Genomic DNA, 22,408 nt, shown 5'->3' with positions numbered 1-22,408 from the left:
TCTGCAAACCACTATAAAATTAATGAATTAGTGATTATCTAATGCAGTAAGTAAAAATCATCATGTAAATCCCTAAATACTCACTTAGAGCTCTGAAACAGGATGTTTTAGTCACTAAGTCATGTCCAACTCTTTCCACCAGGCCCCTCTGTCCGTGGGATTTCCCTGGCAAGAATACTGGAGTGGGTGGCCATTTCAGCCTCCATGGGATCTTCCCCACCCAGGGATCAAGCCCACATCTCCTGCATTGCAGGTGGATTCTTTACCACTGAGCCACCTGGAAAGCCCCTAAGATAAGATAGTTAACTTCAGAGTCAGAGAGAACAGTACTTGCAGTGTGATCTTGGTTTATGATTTTTCAAAAGTATATAATGGTAAAAATAATACACAGACACTTGTGTATTTGTGCTGGCTCCAGCTAGAGCACACTGTGAAGTAAGTACCATTCCTGTGCTATGACTAAAATGAATGAGACCGATGGACCACAGCTTTAATAGGGTTTATAAATTCTGGTGGGTATGTAAACAAATACATAAGATAATTTCTGAGATCATAAGATGGTAGAGAACTCCTGAAGGAATAGCATTAGGTAAAGTGGTCAAGGGAGATCACTCTGAGGGGACATCTGTCCTGAGACTTGAATGATGAGAACAAGGCAGCAATGTAAAGACATGAGAAATAAAATTGCAAGGTAGAGGGAACAGCAGTGAGCCATTGGTTGAAATAAGCTTAGTGTGTTCCAGAAATAGAAAGGCTTTGTGTCAGAACATAGGGAGTTGTTGAGAGTGGTGACAGCTTAGGTCGGAGATGATAGATATGGCTCAAATCAATAGTACCTTATAGATAATCTTATGGAGTCAAGATTTTATAAATAAATGTATATAAGCATATAGATGGCTCCATAGTAAAGAACTTGCCCTCCAGTGCAGGAGACACAGGTCAGTCCATGGGTTGGAAAGATCCTCTGGAGAAGGAAATGGCAACCCACTCCGGTATTCTTGCCTGGGAAATCCCATGGACTGAGGAGTCTGGTGGGCTACAGTTCACAGGGTTGCAAAGAGTTGGACATGACTTAGCGACTAAACAACAGCATAGTCATTTAACACTTGTGCAGTTATGTTTTCTGATTTATACATTGTTTAAAGTTTTTTATGTTTTCCAGCAAGAAGTATCATGAAGACAGATGGGTATATATGTTTAAAATGTAAAAGTATATTAACATATAATAAAGGAATTAAGATATTGAAAGAAATATATAGAGAGCAAAGAATAGAATAAGGAGAAAATCAATTTATAGGATGTAAATTAGTAGCATTAGAGGAAAAGTAATCATGTAAAAATCATGATTAGAATATTCAGTTAGCATTGGTGAAGCATTTTAATAATATGCGCTATACCAAGTAAACTCCAATTTGTGGTAAATATATTTTTGAAACAACACATGAAAAATAGGAAATCTGATTTCTATTTTATCAAATATTTGATGGGAAAACATTCTGAATTAGAAATCACAAAGGAAATAATTGGCATATTCAAATATATGACAAAAAATTATGTAATGGCAAAAGGTGCTGACTGGTGACTACTTGTAACAGAAGTATATATGAAAGTATATTTAGTATATAAAAGCTGATGTATTATAGCTGATTCATGTTATACAGCAGATACTAACACAACATTGTAAAACAGTTTAAAAGTGCTAATGAGAATTGATCACAGGTAGAAATGAATCAAAATCTTTACAGATTATGGGCAAAAAAGCTTGAAAATTTACTGAAGAAAGTCAAATTAAGGTTTTTTTTGCGGGGGGTGGGGACAGAGGAAGATACAACTCTTTGTTTTGTTTTTAATTAATTTTTACTGAAGTATAGTTGATTTACAGTGTTGTTTTAGTTTCACGTGCACAACAAGGTGTTTCCATTATAAATACATATATATTTTTTCAGGTTCTTTTCCCTTATAGGTTATTACAAAATATTGAGTATAATTCTCTGTGTTATACACTAGGTCCTTGTCAGCTTTTTCTCACATAGAAGATGCCAGTTAATAAATGTAGAAGGAATAAAAGAGATGAATATCTCAATCCACCCTTTTGATAAATTCTAAAATTAGTTTAAAATATAAGGAGAAGCTAAACTTCTATATATCTTTCAAAATATTTATTAATTACACAAGGAAAACTAGTAAGTTTGCAGTCGAAGAACTTAATAGATAAGGTTAGTGTCATGAGTAATGACACACTAACATTCTATAATCCATTATTCAGTGCCCTGTGTACATAACTTACTGTGAGATAGCAGAACCTACCTGCTGTGCTTCCCCCCTCCCTTTACCCTCTCCTGCTCTAGGACTTAAACAGAGAATACCTCTTCAGGTCCATTGCTCTTTTCGTCACTTACAATGCCATCTCTTTCTTGGATGCCTAGCAAACTACTTCTCATTCTTGAAAATCTCTTTCAAGAATCACTACTTTGTAAATCATTCTGACTTTTTTGAACCCATCTTGTATCATAATGTATTGTATCCTGAAAAAGCATTTGTTTACACATTAGTCTGATCCTCAAGACTATCAGTTTCTCCTGAGCATAAAACTGTCTTAGTCACAGCTACGCCTACAGCCCATAACATAGTGCCTAACTTAGAGAAATTGTTCAATAAAGATAAAAGTTTGTCAACTTAAGTTGATTTGAATGAATTAAAGTGTATTGAACGTAGTGAGGTTCATACACTTACTGCCTTGCTTGTTGTATATCCGGTTCACTTCCGTCACTCAGTCGTGTCCGACTCCTTGAGGCCCCAGGGACTGCAGTGTGCAGATTAGTATGCGTCTTTTGGAACACATGGAAACATGATTCCAGATCCATTAAAAAAAGTGTACCCTCTGACCAGTATTTGTATTTCTGGATATTCCACTTCTTTGGACTTATCTTTATGATAAAGTACAAAGATTTACTTTAGCATTGTATATTTTAAAAATTGAAGACAATCTAAATTAAATTATGAATTAGGTAGAGAAAATGATTATGATGCATAAATTCAATTTAAAATATAGTTTATGGTTGTTGTAGAAGCACAGTATAATAATTTTCAGATTAATAATGTAATATACCAAATTCTTTTTATCCTATGATTGTAATATGAATTTATGACAAATGGTAATAAGGATTTTAAAGAAATACTAAAAATTTTAAGTTGATTTGGTAGGTCAATGGAATGTTAGTATTTTCTTTCTTCTGGCTTTATGTAATTATTTTGTTGTTTGTACAGCTTGAAAGGTAAAAATGTAAAATATTGTTACAAGCAAAATAGTAAAAGGACCTTCAAGTAATAGCTGTTAAATTTTACAGAACAGCTTGGTTATTGACACTCCAAGAATTAGGAAGCAAACAAGACCCTTCAGTGCCACAAAAGATGAGTTAGCTGAATTATCTGAACCCGAAAGTGAAGGAGATGAAAAGCCCAAACTTCGGAGACCCTGTGAGCGTTCGAATGGCTATGGAAGAACTGAATGCTTTAGAGTAGAGAAAAATCTGCTAGTTTATGGGTAAAATATTATTTTTAATGTTTACTGTTAGTAGTCTGGTATATAAATTATAGGAAACATATACTATATTCTAGTATACTTTTTGTCTTGTTAGAATCAATAAAATTATTTTTAAAGTATCATGTATTTATATATTTAACATATTTAGTAGAATGATGAGATACCTTAAATTTTAAAATTATAAATGTATTACTAATGTCAAACTCCTTATTGTTCTCAGATTTGCATATTCAGTAACAAAACGGATAATTTTGTTATCCATTATAGAATAAAATATACTAGAAATTACCATGATGCTGCATTTTATTCAGTGGGGACAAAAAAACTTTATTAGGTAAATCCTGTTAATGACAAGATATGTGTTTTGCAGTTTTCAGGCCTTATCCATGAGTTACGTTTTTCTCTAGGATTTCATCCAATATTAATGTAAATATACCTTTTTTTAAATAGATGGGGCCGATGGAGAGAGATTCTGTCTCATGGCCGTTTTAAAAGGCAGCTAAACGAGCATGATGTAGAAATAATTTGCCGAGCCCTCTTAGCATATTGCCTTGTTCACTACCGAGGAGATGAGAAAATTAAAGGCTTCATATGGGATCTCATTACTCCAACTGAAGACGGGCAGACACGAGAGCTACAGAATCATCTAGGTAGGAGCATACTTTATTTCCTTTTTAAATTCAGCTCTAGTTGTAGCACTTAACATAGTACCCTATAAAATACTGAAGTATTTCAGATAATGGTAAAGAACTCTTAACCTTCCCTCTCAATACCAGTTCCAAGTTGGAAAAGACTAGTCTGAGTTTTATATATTGCTATCAAACATGTATTGGTTTACAAGTTGTTGACCCAATAGTATTTCTTAGAGATTGTCCATCTGTATCCATGTAGATCTATTTTATCTTTTAAACTCCTGCTTAGTAGTCCATAGTATGGGTATTTCTTAATTCATTTAGCATCTCCTTTAATGATGGACGTTTAAGACATTTCCAGTTTTAGACAATTGAGAAACAGGTATCATTGAAGATCCCTGTACATTGCTCATTGTGCACAGGAACAAATCTTTCACTAAAGTAAATATCAAGAAATGGAATTGTTGAATTACAGCATATATAGATCCTTAGCATCTAAAATGTGGTCTGTGAGCCTTTCCCAGGAGCTTTTTAGAAATGCAGAATCTTAGACCACAGACTTACTGCATCAGAATCTACATTTTAACAAGGTCTTCAGCAGTTAGTATGTACATTAAAATTTGGAAAACAGTGATATCCATTTAAATTTTTTTTGATATTTTAATTTGCCATCAAATGTGGCTATGCCAACTTACAGTCTTATTAAAGGGCTGGAAATTTTTCTTTGTAATCTTTGTAACAGAGCATTCTTTTTTGCATAAAATAACTGAATTTTCTATAAAGATAAAAAAGATGCTGCTGCTGCTAAGTTGCTTCAGTCGTGTCCAACTCTGTGCGACCCCATAGGCGGCAGCCTACCAGGCTTCCCTGTCCCTGGGATTCTTCAGGCAAGAACACTGGAGTGGGTTGCCATTTCCTTCTCCAGTGCATGAAAGTGAAAAGTGAAAGGGAAGTCGCTCAGTCGTGTCTGACTCTTAGTGACCCCATCTACTGTAGCCCTTAAATTTGTGTTACAGTTTTGTTCCCTTTAATCAGCAAATACCTGTCAAAGCACCTGTCATGTGCTTCTTTGCAAAGTACTGGGAAAATGAGAAGGAACAACACAGACAAGATCCCTGAGCTCATGAACCTTACATTCTGGTCAGGCAGAGTTAAGACTATATGGACCTTGTGAGCAAAGTGATCTCTGCTTTTTAATGTGCTATCTAGGTTTGCCATAGCTTTTCTTCCAAGGAGCAAGTGTCTTTTGATTTGTGGCTGCAGTTACCATTCTCAGTGATTTTGAAGCCCAATAAAATGAAATTACCTAAATACTTTTAGATTATGATGAATACTGTGAAGGAAATAAACCAGGAACTGAAATCAAGAACAACAGAAAGCACATGGTTTAGATTTGGGGTGGTCATTGGGGTTCTATCTCAATAAGAGGGAATGAAATTATTAATGTGAAGAACTGATTTCTGGTAAAGATGGAAGATTGTGTATATTACACAAATATAATTTCATTCTTCCTTAAAACCCAACTTAAATGTCAGTAAAGAGCAAAAAATTCAAGGCATTAAGCTTGATGAAGTATACAGGTAAAAATTTTAGTTTCTTAAATAGTAGAAGGGAAGGAAATGGAGAGGGTATCTATAAATCAGTAGTTCTCAACCAGACATGATTTTGTGCCCCAGTCTTGCTCTCACTCTGGGTTGTTACAACTTTGAGGATGTTAGTGGCATCTAATGGGTAGAGGCCATGAGTGCACAGGCAGCACCCACAGTAAGACACTGTGCAGCTCAAAATAACAGTAGTGCCAAGATTGAAAAGCTTGCTATAATCTGAAAGAGATTGAAATGTCCTCAGCCAGGCATAATGTATGAGCCTTATTTGGATCCTGATTGAAAATAGCAGCCCAGGGAAATTTTTCTGTTATTTTTATTAGATAATTATAAACGTGAATACTAAATATTAAGTATTACTGCATTTCTTGGCTGACATGTTGTAGGGTATTGTAATTATTTTTTTTAAGGAAGTCTTTTACATGTGTTAAAAGATATGCAGACATTTATTAGAGGTGATTATTGTCTTCAGTTAATTTCAAAATAGTATTGGATGTCCGGGAGCAAACATAGATGAAGTAAAACTGGCCGTGAATTGATAATGAAGTTGGAAGATAGGACCCGATGCTCCATCGTATTATTCTATCTATTTTTGTGTATGCCTACCATAATTTAAAAATAAATAATAAACCTTTAAAAGTAGACAGGGTGGGAAACAAATTTTGGAATCTTGGAGTGTTAGATAAGTGGTAACTAACTTAACCAACCAGAAAGAACTGAATCTTAGGTCAACATTAGGAAAGGGCAACAACCAGCTGATTTTGCTTAATAGATTATCCAAAAGTTTCAAGAGTTTGTGACATCCATGACCTCTGAAAGTGGGTATAAAAAACAGGGGCTTTGATTAAATGTTGTCTGAAGGGGAGATCAGACCCATAAATACCCTCTTCAGCTCCATGTACCCATGATATGAAGACTGACTGAATGTTTATTCTCTAGAGAAAATAAAATACGGTGTGTATTTCATTGGGATTTGCAACATGGACTTACCAAATGGCTATTGAATTAATATGTATAATGGACAGTATCATACTCAAGGAAGAAAACTAAGAAATTTTCCTTGGCTGATCTGACCAGAGCAAAACCTAAAGATAATGACAGGAAAAAGCCAGCCAGATTACCCTTCAAAGAGTCCACAGTCAACTCCATTCATTCAGACGGCCAGTCAGTTTTCCTTTCATTCTTAAATATGAGCAAATCACCAAGAGTATCAGACATCTGAGGAAAGTCTCCAACATGAATGAGAGACTAAAAACAAATTGCTAAAATGTAATTATAGGAAACAGGCTATAAAAAGAAAAGTTTTTAAATACTAATATTTGAAAAGATACTTCAAGTATACCATGATTTTGAAAGAAGAGTAAACACACTCTTGCAAAACAGATCTTTTAGCCACAACTTACACTTTTGTAACTAAGGAAGCAAAAAGTAAAGCACAGGGAAAGGTTTGATCTTTCAGTTTTTACATTTAGAAAAAAAATGTTTTGGAATATAGGGGTAATCAGGATGATTAATTAGAGATATTAAATTGGGTGTTTGGCAGAAATTGTGTTATGTGTGGAGTCATTGTATTGACTTATCTTGTAATTGAGTTAATGTTGATACCATTAACATTTCAAAGATCTCTGTATAGCCTCCACAGACCTCTGAAAGCCTCCAGAAGTTGCTTGTATTATAAAAATGTTTCAAACTGAAAATCTTTATACAAATTATCCCTGATTTCACCTGTCCTCATTTCAACAGGCCTGTCAGCCCCGGTACCAAGAGGTAGAAAAGGGAAGAAAGTAAAGACTCAAACAAGCTCATTTGATATACAAAAAGCAGAATGGCTTCGAAAATACAATCCTGAGCAACTACTTCAAGATGAAGGCTACAAAAAACATATAAAACACCACTGTAATAAGTAGGTAGTAGGGTATTTTCAACACAACTCATTAAGAGTTTACTTTTTTGAATTTTAACAATCTTAAAGCATGCTGATTTGGAGTACAGAGACAGTGTGGTCTAGGACCAATCCTAATCTTAATCTTACAAGGTGTCCTTCAGCAAATCATGGTACCTCTTGTGCCACTTTTCATCAACAGAGAGAGAAAACTGACCTCCATGTGATCTCGTTATATCTTTCTTGGCTCTTAAATAATGATGATTGTGAAGATTTTGGAGAAACCTATTATATATATATGGTAGTAATGGGGTTAATTTATCAGAAGTAATTATTATTATTTCATTATAAAAATTCTGTATACAAATTCTTTTTTAATTTTAACCCCATGGATGAATTTTCTTTAATGATGATTAATATCTTTTTATTTTTTCACTTCATTTTTAGAGTTTTGCTTCGTGTAAGAATGCTGTATTATCTAAAGCAAGAAGTCATTGGAAATGAGTGTCAGAAAGTTTTTGATGGAGTTGATGCAAGGTAAATAACATGTTTATATTTAGTTTTTAGCAATATGATGAGGCAAAAGTTAAATGACTAGGAAATTGTATATTAAGTGGCTCTTTATTCAGTGAAATTCACAGAAAGGAAAATCTACCAAATTTAGAGTAATCCTCGTCAATTTGTTGCCTTTCGTCAATAATCTCGTTGTTGGCTCTGTCACCGAAAATTATAAGAAGAGTGAAAATAGCAGTAGCAGTAGCTTGCTACTACCATGTGAAGTGAAAGTCGCTCAGTCATGTCTGACTCTTTGCGACCCCATGAACTATACAGTCCATGAAGTCTGCAGGCCAGAATACTGGAACGGGTAGCCTTTCCCTTCTCCAGGGAATCTTCCCAACCCAGGGATCAAACCCAGGTCTCCCACATTGCAGGTGGATTCTTTACTGGCTGAGACACAAGGGAAGCCCTCTCTGGTCGTGGTGGTTAAATAGCTTATTTGTGTTTAATCACATTTGAGATTAATGATCACAAGTTTGAAGTGAGTCATTTGGCAGGGCGTGTGTGATTTTCTCCAGCAATGTTCAACTGCTTAGGTATAGGCAAAAAGGTAAGTGGATTTTTAGGTTTAACATGAATTGGGGTTATGTCATGTGTGTAGAACAGAGGGAAAAGCCAGCAAAGAATTTTAGTGAGTACAGTGCTAGACTACAGAATGCTTATTTATAATGAGGAAAGTGGGGGATGAAACTTGGGAAGAAGTGATGGTGGATAGTAAGTGGTAAGATGGGGGACATCATGATGAAGCTAGAGAATTATAGTGAAAAGTACCCAAGTTAATTGAGTTGGAAGGAACTGACAGGTAGAATTCAGTTTGAAGAGATAATGCTGCTATTGGTGATGGTAAGATTAAGTATATGACTGTGTGCATGTGTGGCTGTGGTAGAGAGAGAAAAAAAAGATGATGTAAAGGTCAAGGATCTGAGAGACCAACTATTGGATGGATCACATGAGGATGCACGAGTCCCTCATTGTAGTAAGAGGGAGGAAACTTAAGTTTTAGGGCTCTTACTGCCATCTCTAAGCCCTAAAACTGTAATTCTCTAGTTTCATCATGGTGTTGGTGTCCCCGTGTTACCACTTACTATTCATCATCACTTTCATCCCCCACTTTCCTCATTATAAATAAGCATTCTGTAGTCCAGCACTGTACTCACTAAAATTCTTTGCCTGCTTTTCCCTCTGTTCTTGACACATACTTGACACAACCCCAATTCATGTTAAACCTAAAAATCCATTTACCTTTTTGCCTATATCTGAGCAGTTGAATGTTGCTGGAGAAAATAACACAAACTCTGCCAAATGACTCACTTCAAATTTATGATCATTAAAGACAAATAAGCTGTTTAACCAACATGACCAGAAAGTTCATTTACCAGTTCTTCAAGAGGACCATTCCATACCTCTCTCCTCAAACCATCTTCCTATCCTACTAGCATCCCCTCCAATAATGACTTTGGTATATATTTCATGAAGAAAATAGAAACAGACAAGAGCCACCTTCAGTTCTACTTGTCATATGTGTCCCGCTATTTAAAGATTTTACACCTTTGTTTCCTGAATCATCATTTCCCCTACTCTTTAATGAATCATGCTCTTGGCATATGTGCATTCCTTAATATCATTCACTTTAAAAAGAACCAAAAACCTACTATAATATACATACATCCTTCTAATCCATTTCTCTGTTGTCCTTCACAAAAATAGAGAACTGTGTGGGGTGATAATCTTATACCTCTTTGCTTTGCATTTTCTCTTCAGCCTGTTCCAGTTAATCCTATATCTCCACTCTTTGACTGAAATGATTTTTAGTAAGGCCACTAATAACCTACAGTGTGAAGTTTAGATGTCTCTGAACTTACTCTGTTTCTCCCTTCTTGAAATGAGGTCTTCAGGAGACTTCATGCTACTACACCCACCTGGTGGTTCTTTTTTCCTCGTTGCTCTTTTTATTTTCCTTTGCTAGCTCTTACTCTTCTAATAGAGGCTTCCCAGGTAGCTCAGCTTTTAAGCATCCATCGGCTAATGCAGGAGACGCTGGTGCGATCCCTGGGTCAGGACGATCCCGTGGAGAAGGAAATAGCCACCCACTTCAGTATTCTTGCCTGGAAAATCCCGTGGACAGAGGAGCCTGGCAGGGTCACAGGGTCGCAAAGAGTCAGATGTGGCTGAGAGACTGAATGACAGCAGCTCCTGATAGAGCTCCAGACGTTGGATTGGTCAAGAGTGGTGTCCTCAGCTTGCTTTCTTGCCTGTTCTTTCTCCTTAGGTGAACTTATGCGGCCTCATCATGTCAAATATGATCTATACACAGATGACTGTTATCTTTACATATTCATCCCAGACCCCTCCCCTCAGCTCCAAAGTCTAAAGCAGCTGCCTCAAACATTTCCACTTGAAATATCTGATTAACATCTCAGTCTTCCCCTGCATCTTCCAAATCTTGTCTCCTTTTGTTCCCTCCCCACCTTCCCACATTCGGGCCTTCTCCATCCTAGTAAATCTACCACCCAGTTGCTCTGGTATTATTCTTGATTATTCTCTTCTCCTCAAACCCTACAGGAAGACTTGTTAGCTTGACAAAGTATATGCGAAGTCTGAGCACTTTTTCACTCTTTGCTCTGACTCCCTAGTCCAAGCCACCATTATCTCATGTTTAGACTTTTGCAATGGCCTCCTTATTGAGTCTCTTTGCCTCTTTTTCAAGTGAAAGTGAAAGTGAAGTCGCTCAGTCATGTCCGACTCTTTGCGACCCGTGGACTGTAGCCCACCAAGCTCCTCCGTCCAAGGGATTCTCCAGGCAAGAATACTGGAGTGGGTTGCCATTTCCTTCTTCAGGGGATCTTCCCGACCCAGGGATCAAACCCAGGTCTCCCACATTGCATGCAGACACTTTAACCTCTGCACCACCAGAGTAGTTGGATTTTTTTGTTGTTTTGGCACAGCCCCACAATTTGCAGGATCTTAGTTCCCCAACCAGGGATTGAACCCAGGACCCCTGCAGTGGAAGCACAGAGTTCTAACCACTACTGGACTGCCAGGGAATTCCCATTTTTACATCTTTTGCCTCTCTACAGTTGTACCTTGATACAGAAACCAGAGTGATCTTTGTAAAGCAAAAATCAGGCCAAGGCACTCCTCTTCTTAGAACCTTCTCATTTCTCTTAGAATAAAGACCTATCCTGTAGTGACCTACATAAGTCTGGGCCTTCTACCTCCACTCTGTCCTTCATCCACAATGTTCCTCCAGCATGTTAGGCTCATTCTGTGCTGTTTCCCAATACTCTTTCCCCTCATTTTCCACAGAAGTGCCTACTCCCATCATGCAGGTCTCAGCTTAGGTTTCACCTCTGCAGACAGGCCTTCCCTGCCCACTCTAGCTAGAGCAGCCCACTGGTCACTGACTATAACTTAACCTTATTTTCTCTCATTCATGATGCCTACTAGTATTAAAAATTGTATTTATTTTTAAATCGTATTTCTCCTGTCAGTACAGTTTAAGCTGACTGAAGGTGACATCTGCTATCTGTCTTATTGATTATCGTATTCCTAGCCCCAAGAACCTGGGAAATAGTAACAATCAGTAAATATAATTTGTTGTTGACTGATCGGCTCCTCTTTTTCTTTGATCTGATTGAATTCAACCCCCTTGTGATTTCCTAGGAACTGTGATCTTTGAATTATCCTCTTTCATTATTCTCTCCTTCACTGGTTTCTCATTTGGGTTTTATTTGGATTTTAACGTATCTCAACATACTCCCTCATTGCCTCCAGGCCTTTGCATTCTTGGGGAAACATTCTCTTTCCCATTTTCCTCCCTTCTCTCTCTCTTACTCCTCAGGCAACATCAAATCAGCCTCCCTGTCTTCTCAACTGGGTGCCTTGTCACAGCACTCATCACAGGTATTGAAGAAGTTTTGCAGATACTTCTTCAAAAGGGCAGGGATCTGTCTATCTTATTATTGCCATTGTTAGCACCTAGTGAATACTGTTTAAATCTATTTTGAATGGATGATCTGGCCAGGGGAAGTCAGAGGCTTTATGCAAGAGATTGTAGACATTAACAACAGGAGTATATGCACCTTATTGTATTCCTTTCCCCAGCAGTTTACGAACACTTAACATGCACAGGGCACATTTAAACCATGAGGTATATACTGAGTGCCCTTTACTAGTCACTCCGTCGTGTCTGACTCTGTCACCCCACGGACTGTAGCCCACCAGGCTTCTCTGCCCATGGAATTCTCCAGGCGAGAATACTGGAGTGGATTACCATTCCCTTCTCTGGAGGAACTTCCCACCCTAGAACCCTGGTCTCCTGTATCGCAGGCAGATTCTTTACCGTTTGAGCTTCAGGGAAGTCTGTAAAGTGAAAGTAACTCAGTCCTGTCCGACTCTTCAGAACTGCATGGATACAGTCCATGGAGTTCTCCAGGCCAGAAAACTGGAGTGGGTAGGTTTTTCCCTTCTCCAGGGGATCTTCCTAATCCAGGAATTGAACTGGAGTCTCCTGCATTGCAGGCAGATTCTTTACCAACTGAGCTATCAGGGAAGCCTCCTTAACTCTTCAAAAGAAGGAAAAAACCTTCCACCTCAGATGTCAGTGATTTGAGCTTAGAGTGCCACCTGCTGGTTTGTATAGGGAAATACAGTATCTGACCCACTTGATAATTCCCCTTTGGGTATCCTGTCTCCAGCGTTCTTTCCTCTTTTTCCTTTATCATTCTGTGCTTCTGCTTTGATTAATCCTGACCAGGAGTGTAATCAAAACTAAATCTCTTCTTTAACTGTATTTTTTCTCATCTGTTTTTCAGCTTTTGCCATATCACAGGAAAACCTCTCTTCCTCTTTCTGCACTAAACTAAAAAATACTGTGATTGTGACACTTCTGTTTTTAAGCAAAATAAGATATAATGAGATGTGCATTTTAGAATGCTGAAAAATGTCTTTCAGTCTCCTGGCAAAACATGAAAAATAAAAAGTTATTTCCTTATGTTTTATTTACTTATTAAATTTATAACTCTTTCTTTTTCATTGTCAGTGTCTTTTATTTCAACTATATTAGTGTTTAAGTATTAGGTTCTTGTGAACCAGACCAGAAACACTGATCACTTATTTTATATCTGTATGAAAGTTTATTTTGAGTTCCCAAAGATAACCAACTTATAGATGAACTTTTGTCACACAACTTACATCCATAGTCCTTTGTTAATTTATAAAATTTATGATGCTAAGATGAAGAGATGAAAGGCAACTAAATTTGTGGGGTTTTTTATGTGTTGTATCTTTAAGTCATATCTGTGATTCTTTGAAAACTGATAATTCATCAATTTCATAGAGAAATTCTCAAGTAGAATTTTGATTCCCTGGGGTATTATGCTGTGCTTAATCACTCAGTCGTGTCCAACTCTTTGCAACCTGCTGGAGTATAGACTACTAGGCTCTTCTGTTCATGGGGATTCTCCAGGCAAAAATACTGGAGTGGGTTGCCATGCCCTCCTGCAGGGAATTTTCCTGGCACATGGATCGAACTCAGGTCTCCTGCATTGCAGGTGGATTCTTCACCCTTTGAGCCACTAGGGAAGCCCAAGAATACTGGAGTGGGTAGCCTATCCCTTCTCCAGGAGACCTTCCCAACCCGGGAATCAAACTGGGGTCTCCTGTATTGCAAGAAGATTCTTGCCAGCTGAGCTACTAGGCAAGCCCTATTCAATCTCTGCCCCTTTGGCTGTTGAATGCAATAAAAGAATGACATATATTTATATAAAAATTAGTGATATTTGCTAATCCTTATCAAACATTATTAACTCTGTGCTAGGCTGAAGGAGACAGTGGCTTGAATCTCTGTGGTAAAGAAGTGAACATTTCAGTCCTTTTATGCATGGCATCTTTCCCTTTTCAGAGGTATATATTACTTTAGAGGTGTGTTACTCACAGAATGTTTCTGGGAAAATGATAATTTCAAGTGATAAAAGAAGAGAAAGTTATATTTATAAAATTATAAGTGCTGTAGTTGCTTTATATTAGTGAAAACCACCAAATTACCAGAGCATCATGGCTTTATCATTGTGTTTTTATTAACTTATCATATTATCATTTTGTGGCATGGTATTATAAACAGCATAAAAATAGCACTTTGAGTGGTTTCATCAAATTATTAATCAAAAACTTGCATTTTTCTCTAGTTATAAGCAGTGCTTCATTTTTCAGTGTGACTTCCTAGCAATTGTTGCTGTTGCTGTTCAGTCACTCAGTCATGTCTAGCTCTTTGCTACCCCATGGACTGCAGCACGCCAGGCTTCCCTGTCCTTCCCTGTCCTTCCATCTCCGAGAGCTTGCTCATACTCATGTCCATTGAGTCGGTGATGCCATCCAACTATCTCGTCCTCTGTCGTCCCCTTCTCCTCCTGCCCTCAATCTTTCCTGGCATCAGGGTCTTTTCTAATGAGTGGGCTCTTCGCATCAGGGGGCCAAAATATTGGAGCTTCAGCTTCAGCATCAGTCCTTCCAGTGAATATTCAGGATTGATTTCCTATTCCTAGCAATAGTAGTCTAAGAAAGACATAACTTGTTTTACAGCGTAGAGCAATTGATTTGCTTTTTTAGGGGCTCAGTCTCCTCATATACAAAATAAAATATTTGAACCAGATGATTTTGGCCACATTGTTTGCTGACATAATCAGATAGAACCTTTTTTTCTGTAACTGAAGGAAATCAGTGGAAAGAATATTATTCCTTAAGGATAAAGTAAACCTGTTGAAACTTACTTTTTCTGTTGTGCTTAAGAGTATTAATTCATTTTATGATATCTTTGTAGTTATTGTGCAGTTTTATAATTTTAATTATAAATTATATATATAATTTTAATTGGTGATAATTGTGGGAAGTAATAGTTATATCCTTTTTTTGTTAAAAACCACAATGCTTTTTTAGAAGCTGTGTAAAATTTTGCCTCCTTTTAGACTTGTTTATAGTAACTCATAAAGTCATATCATGCTTTTTTTTAAGTGACATTGATGTTTGGGTCCCAGAACCAGACCACTCAGAAGTTCCAGCTGAGTGGTGGGATTTTGATGCTGATAAGTCACTCCTCATTGGAGTTTTTAAACATGGTAAGTGAGAAGTAAGATAGGTAGAGTCTTCATCTCTGTGTACTGTTAAGTCAGCTATGTCTTAATTTATTGATTTCCACTTACAGCTTTATTTCAGTAACACCCATTGAACACACTATATAAAGCATGCACTCTCAAACTGTGCATCAGTCACTACATTTTGTTATGAGTGGGTGGCATATATAAACTGCTTCTCCCGGACATGTCTCATGTAACATTCCCTCTCAGGAAGAGTTTTTATGTGAGATTTGTTGCATGTGATCAATTTTTCCTCTTTTGCAGTTTAACTGATAAATTTAATCTAGATTCCTAAATATACTTATTGTCAGACCATGAAATGTTTGTGATAATTTCTAGAAAATGTTTAACCTGTATCATTTTAATATACGGTCCCTTTAGTCCAGGAACATCACCCATCATAAATATGAGAAATACTTACATATGTGTTTTTCTTTTTTTTTATCCTTTTTACTTACAAAATTGGTGGTCCCTCTAGGTTATGAAAAGTATAACACTATCCGAGCAGACCCAGCATTGTGCTTCTTGGAAAGAGTGGGAAAACCTGATGAGAAAGCAGTTGCTGCAGAACAGAGGGCAAATGATTATATGGATGGGTACGTGCATTTCAGAAGCATGAGTTCTCTGTATATCTCTGTCAACATCAGCATGTTCTATGTCAGTGATGTTTCTCTTTAAATAAAGTAGTAGTAAGAGATTCTGGAGTTTACAATCCAAACAAGCTAATGATAGTCTAATAAATCAGCACTTGTCAAACAGAGTGTAAATGAAGAAAGAGACTGGAACTTCCCCACACCCATTCATTTGATGAGTTCTTCACTTGTCCATTCTTGGTAGTCACAGCAATTAAGACCATAAAATTTTGAAGGTGTAAGAGGGAAGAAGAAGGCTAAGCATACACAATTGAAGAGAAATATGATGTTCATTATACCTGTTTCTTTTCTCACCGAAAGCGAAAAGTAGGAGACTATGTTAAGATTAATATCACATTTATAAGTGAACTTGGGGGTAATTAGAGTAAATTAGAACTAGCGTTCTTCTGACTTGCCATGTAATTGCCTTCATGCTAATAGACTTGAGCTCCTCTGGCTAAAGAACAGAGACTTCAGTCTGACCTTTAAAACATATTAAAAAGTCTTTCCAACACTACCCCATTTGTTTGTCCAGCCAAGGTAAATTTGAAGTTCGGGAACAATAATTATGGCATTTGTTGGTATTTAACAGGGATGTGGAAGATCCAGAATACAAACCTGCCCCAGCTATCTTTAAAGATGATATAGAGGTATGCTTTGGATCATGTTTTTAAGTCATCAATTCTAGTTATCCATGTTTTCTTTTGTTTGCTTTTTCTTTTGTGTGTTTTTCCTTCATATGTTTTTATTATGCATCATTTCTCAGAAGTTAGTGACCAGCTTAGGTTGCCAGACATCACAAATAAGCATTTAGAATCTGCTTGATCTCCCCTTCTAGACAAGCTTGGGACTGGTTTGGACATATGGATGAAATGGAACTTGCCAACATGCTACACTGCTAGGAACCAAAAAACACAGTGTTTAGGAACAAAATCCCAAAGCAGAGTGAAAACTAGATACTAAAGGTACACAGCAACAGGTAGAAACTGTGCCTCCATAAAACAGTTTGAAATAGAGGGTAGAGCCTAGAGGAATTTTGAGCTGCTAAAGCACAGTTCTAAGTGTTCTATTTATAGAAAGTCAAAAGGAAGAAAAAGAGTTGTTGAAAGTACAGAAAATAATCTGTTGGATTGGAGAAATGATATTAAAAGAGGAGAGGAATTTCTCCAGTATTTTTGAGAACATAGTAAAGACTAAAAGTGCTATGGCTGTCAGGTAGGATTTGCTGGCCTTGGTTGCCAGGGGAATGGGATATTGCTGTGGTGCCTACATGAGGAAGAAAGATGAGGTTTAGGCCAGTATGTACCAGTGAGAATGATATCCAGTAAAATCAGAACCCTTAAAGGGTAGTACTTTCTGCCAAATTGCACATAAAAACATAGAAATTTATCTCAGCGTGGGCTTCAGGTAAGAAGAAAATTATCTCCCCTGAGAACTCATAACCATACGCCTACCTTTTCTTGAGTTTATGGTTTGATTTTTTTTTTTTTTAATTTAATCTGCATGGTTCAGGAATTCTCAAGACAAAAAATGTAATATAAAAAGAGATCCCAAGCTGGTAATACACTTGAAGTACCTGGTGAAAGAAAACAAACAAAGATAAAGAACTAATAGAAGAAACAACTTCAGTTGAGATTATATTTGCTTCCTAAAGATAAAAGCCTTCCATGAAATAAGGTCAAGATCCCAAACTTCATCTATGAGGAACACTTCACCATGAGTGTATGTTAGCAAATACAACAAAGAACAAGATTAGATCTCTAAGAATTTCTAATAATAGATCTCCTGAAATAGAAAATAAATAAATTTTTTACTGATTAAACACATTAAAGAAAGAACTAAGAACAAAAGAAAGCATATGATTTTAAAAGGGACATGTGAAGGAGAATTATATGTAACTTTAGAAGTGGAAAATATTGACCTTGAAATTTAAAACTCAACAAATAAGTTAAACCTTGTGCTGGAGAAGCAAATTAGACACAGTTCATGAAAGAAGAAATTATTTACAATATAGAAGAAATTATCCATAATGTAGCATAGATGAATCAGTTTGAGCCAAAAAGAGAGAAACTACATAGTAATTTCAACAGGGCAAGCTTGACGTAAAGACTTACTGATTGTGATAGAGGAATTGAAATAATGAGAGACAGACTAGAAAGAAGTGTTGAGAACCTAAAGAATGTAAGAAGAGGCACTGCTCCTGAGGCTGAGATACAGCACCCAGGGAAGGATCCTGTCCCCACTAGGGCTAAGGGTATGGCCTTGGTAAGCAGGGGACTGTTTCCAAAAAGATTAGAAATAACAAGGATAGGGTGCAGAGAAAAGTGAGACCTGGCACACTGTCGGCGGGAATGTAAATTGGTGTGGTCACTATGGAAAACAGTATAGAGGTTCCTTAAAAAATCGTCATGTGACCCAGCAGCCAGACTACAGGTACTTAGCCTTTAAAGAAAAACACAAATTTGAAAAGATATATGCACCCCCATCACATGTTGTTTCAAGTATTATTTATAATAACCAAGATGTGGTAACAGCCTAAGTGTCAATTGATGGAAAAATGGGTGAAGAGATTGTGAGAGATAAATATACATAACACACATTTTCATGTATATGTTTATGTGTATATGTATACAATGGAACATTATTCAGTCTTTAAAAAGACTGAAATCTTCTCATTTGCAACAATATGGATGGACCTTGAGAACATTATGCTAAGTGAAATAAGTCAGAGAAAGACAAATACTGTGTGCTCTCTTAATATGTGGAATCTAAAAAAGAACATATTTTTAAACTAAATTGATAGATAAAGAGAACAGATTGTGCTTGCCAGAGGCTGGAGTTAGAGATGAGGTGGAAATGGGTTGGTTTGGGTTTTTTTAGTTTAAATAGATTTTTAAAATTCTATTGCAAAACAAAGTATTATAAACAAAATCGATTCTCTTATTGTATCTTGACCCAGTTTCCCTGTGACAGATTTCTGTTTTCTTTTGAAAGGATGATGTTTCCTCACCAGGAGATCTTGTTATAGCAGATGGAGGTAAATAACATTTCTTTCTTTCTTTTAGTATTACTGTAAATTAGCATTCCCATGATACCGTGAGATAAGTAAACTAGTACACTATTATATATTTCAAATGTACATGAAATTTATTTACAGTTGCAATCATTATAAAACATAGTTGATTGAAAGTTTAACAATATTTTTAGTTTTTAGAGCTCTAATTAAAGAGTTTTTAAAAGAGATTTGTTTTTGCGTTTCACTTAATTGGATTAAAAGAAAAAAGTAAGGAAATTTTGCTGTTTTTGTGAGCTTCATGATAGTATCTATTTAGTTTTTGTGTGTGTTTTTTTTTTAGTTGTGTGTGTTTTTTTTTTAATTGACATGAGTTTCTTTAAATGTAGATGGTCAGCTGATGGAGGGTGATAAAATTTATTGGCCTACTCAGTCAGCTTTAACTACCCGTTTGAGGCGTCTCATTACTGCATATCAGCGTACCAATAAAAACAGACAAATCCAGCAGATACAACCTACTTTCCCTGTGCCTGCCAGTGTTATGCAGCCTCTTTATGAAGAAGCCACCCTTAACCCTAAAATGGCAGCCAAGATAGAAAGACAGCAGAGGTAAGACTAAGTTTTTAATATATAGTATCTAAATATACTATTCATTCTGAAGTCTCTTAGGCTATGATTATCTTACTTTGTTAAAAACATATCTAGGTAAAAGTTGGTCACAGCAAAATGCTTTATGCACACACACATGTGCATATGCACACACAAAGATGGTTAAACTAATAGAGATGGCATTTTATAGTTACTAGGTCTTATTTTATGTGTAATTCATGTTTATGAACAGTGAGGTGTAAGGGAAATGAAGGTGAAAACTCAACAATTAAATTATAAATGAAATGTATTTTTAAATTATATGAAATAAATTCCATTGTGTCTTATTTCACATGATGGCATTAGTGAAGTACAGAATTCATGAAAGAGAAGTTTGTCTCTGCTTTTTACAGAGGATGAACTCTTAAAGCTACTGATGTCAAAGGGAAATAAATAGTAGTAGAACTTCTTGCAAGAGATCTTGTTAGGAAGACAGGCACATTTCTCTCATCCCCAAAACTTTAACTTCTTAAAAAGGATAGAATCCCTGGAAAAGAATAAGAAAGTTTAGCAATAACCCGCCCTCCTTGTTAAACCTGGATCTTTGGATTTTTTTTCTGAAAGTAAAATCATTGTTCCTTTGTTTCACTTGAGGCACATTCATTGTAACCAGAATTTACTCTGACATTTAAGATTTTAGCTATCCTAGATGCCGCCACCTATGTAAATACACTGTTTCAGTTATCTGTCCTTGCATAACCACCCATCCCATAACACCGTGATGTAAAGCAACATCAGTTTTTTATTTCTCACAATTCTGTGGGTTGACCAGGTGATTCTTCTGCTTCCCATGGTGTTGGCCAGAGTGTGGGAAGGGTTTGAAAATCAAGTTAGTTGTATAGTCACGTCTGACTCTGCGATCCCATGGACTGTAGCCCACCAGGCTCCTCTGTCTGTGGAATTCTCCAGGCAAGAATACTGGAGTGGGTTGCCATTTCCTTCTCCAGGGGATCTTCCCAACCCAGGGATCAAACCTGGGTCTCCTTCATTGCAGGCAGTTTCCAAGAGGGAGCATTCCAAATGGCAAAGGCTGAAGTTGCAGGGTTTTATGGCCCAGCCTCAGCAGTTAGAGTGTCACAGCTGCCACCCTACTGTTGGCCAAAAGAATCACAGGGCCAACCATGATTTAAGGGAAATGAGTTGCATCTCTCAAATGGAAGAGTGGCAAAGAATTTGTGGCTGTCTTCAATCTGCCACATAACATTTTGCCTCAGTCTGGAAGATTTAGATAATCTTCCTAAAGTTTTAGTTTTATCATAATATTCATAATATCATAATATTCAGTGCCCTTTATTTCGTACAAGGATAAAGTCTAACTTCTTAAGCCTTAATTCAAGAGTCTTTTTAGTTTAGGCCTTAGCATGCATTTATAATTTTATTCACTACTATTTCCTCAGCCTGAATGCCCCACTTAGTCTTGATTCAATATTCTACTTAAGTTGTTCTGTCACCAAAACTATTCTTATTAAGTCTTTGGTCCATACATGGCCCTACTATCCCTTCAGTGTTCAGCATGGGTTCTTTATCTTCTGTTGGTTTTTTCCTGCACTAGACTAGCTCACAGTATTCTTTGTTTTCTGCACTCATATAGCACTTACCTAAATAAAACTAGTCATTTTAAAAATGATAAAAGATCCTGTAATAACATTCATCTTTTCCTTTCCATGTCTTATCTAAGCTGTAAACAAATGCCAGTTAACTCTGTGATGTCTTTCTTGGTTAGTCAAGTTTGAACAAATCCTTCCATCTTCTGTGCTGTCCTAAACTTGTGGTTTCTATAATACATACAACTATAAAATACTACCTTATACTATAAATATGTTTGAAATGTTTTATCTTTTATTCAAAGGGAGGGTCATCATGTCTTATACATTCTTGTATCCCATACATATTTTTTCACACAGTTAAGTATGCAAAAAACCATTATTGTCTGAAGGAAAAGAAGCATGGATAGAGATGAGTCAACTAGCATTTTTAAATGTGTTTATAAGGCAGTAACCCTGGATTTAATCTTTTAAAGTGTTAGGTACTTGAAATGTTTTTGAATTTTACAATAGTCATTTATATTCAGCATTAACATTATTTCATGAGCAATATGACTTTTTCTTTAATTCAAAATAGATGGACAAGGAGAGAAGAAGCTGATTTTTACAGAGTTGTATCTACATTTGGAGTGGTATTTGATCCTGACAGAGGCCAGTTTGATTGGACAAAATTTAGGGCTATGGCTCGGCTACATAAGAAAACTGACGATAGCTTGGAGAAATATCTGTACGCATTCATGTCTATGTGTCGGAGGGTTTGTCGTCTTCCTTCCAAAGAAGGTATGTATAAGAAAATTTTTTCCCTTTGTTTCAATCAAAGAAACAGAACTAAAATTCAGAAATTCCCAGCTTTTTAATACAGTATCATCTAATTCAACATTTCACCAGTTTTTCTGAATTGTAAGTAAAAACTGCTTAACAGTCCTTTATTCCTTAATTCTACTATTGAAACGAGAGCTAAAGAGAATACAGGTGCACATTTAATTTTGAGAAAATAGTCAGTGTTTTTATTTAGAATTAGATTTATGATTGTCAGGGGTGGGAAAATAAAGGATAGCTTTTGATAAATAGAACTAACCTATATTTTCAGTCCGTCTGATAGGAACTGTGCTGGAGGGCTTATTTAGCACAAATGATTTCGTAAGAAATGAGGCCTCCATTCAAAAGACATTTTAGTAGGAAAAACCACCCAGGCCTTCAGAAAACAGAACCAAAACAAGA

The 22,408-nt window shown here is 36.5% G+C and overlaps 1 protein-coding gene across 10 annotated transcripts in view; it reads left to right on the top strand.

Annotated features, from left to right (window-relative positions):
- Positions 1-22,408, top strand: part of CHD9 (chromodomain helicase DNA binding protein 9) — a 219,269-nt gene that overhangs the window by 176,203 nt on the left and 20,658 nt on the right. For all 10 annotated transcript variants that reach the window (XM_040253575.1, XM_040253580.1, XM_040253582.1 and 7 more), the window contains 10 exons: positions 3,348-3,544; positions 3,995-4,194; positions 7,524-7,683; positions 8,110-8,199; positions 15,229-15,332; positions 15,829-15,946; positions 16,575-16,632; positions 18,977-19,019; positions 19,385-19,604; positions 21,765-21,967. In XM_040253575.1, coding sequence (XP_040109509.1) covers positions 3,348-3,544; positions 3,995-4,194; positions 7,524-7,683; positions 8,110-8,199; positions 15,229-15,332; positions 15,829-15,946; positions 16,575-16,632; positions 18,977-19,019; positions 19,385-19,604; positions 21,765-21,967 — 1,393 coding nt within the window. The remainder of the gene's footprint in view (positions 1-3,347; positions 3,545-3,994; positions 4,195-7,523; positions 7,684-8,109; positions 8,200-15,228; positions 15,333-15,828; positions 15,947-16,574; positions 16,633-18,976; positions 19,020-19,384; positions 19,605-21,764; positions 21,968-22,408) is intronic.

This window comes from Oryx dammah, unplaced genomic scaffold, assembly GCF_014754425.2.
Source record: "Oryx dammah isolate SB20612 unplaced genomic scaffold, SCBI_Odam_1.1 HiC_scaffold_13, whole genome shotgun sequence".
Classification (NCBI taxonomy): domain Eukaryota; kingdom Metazoa; phylum Chordata; class Mammalia; order Artiodactyla; family Bovidae; genus Oryx; species Oryx dammah.
Note: the sequence above shows the minus strand (reverse complement) of the source record. Positions and strands in the feature narration are given on the sequence as shown.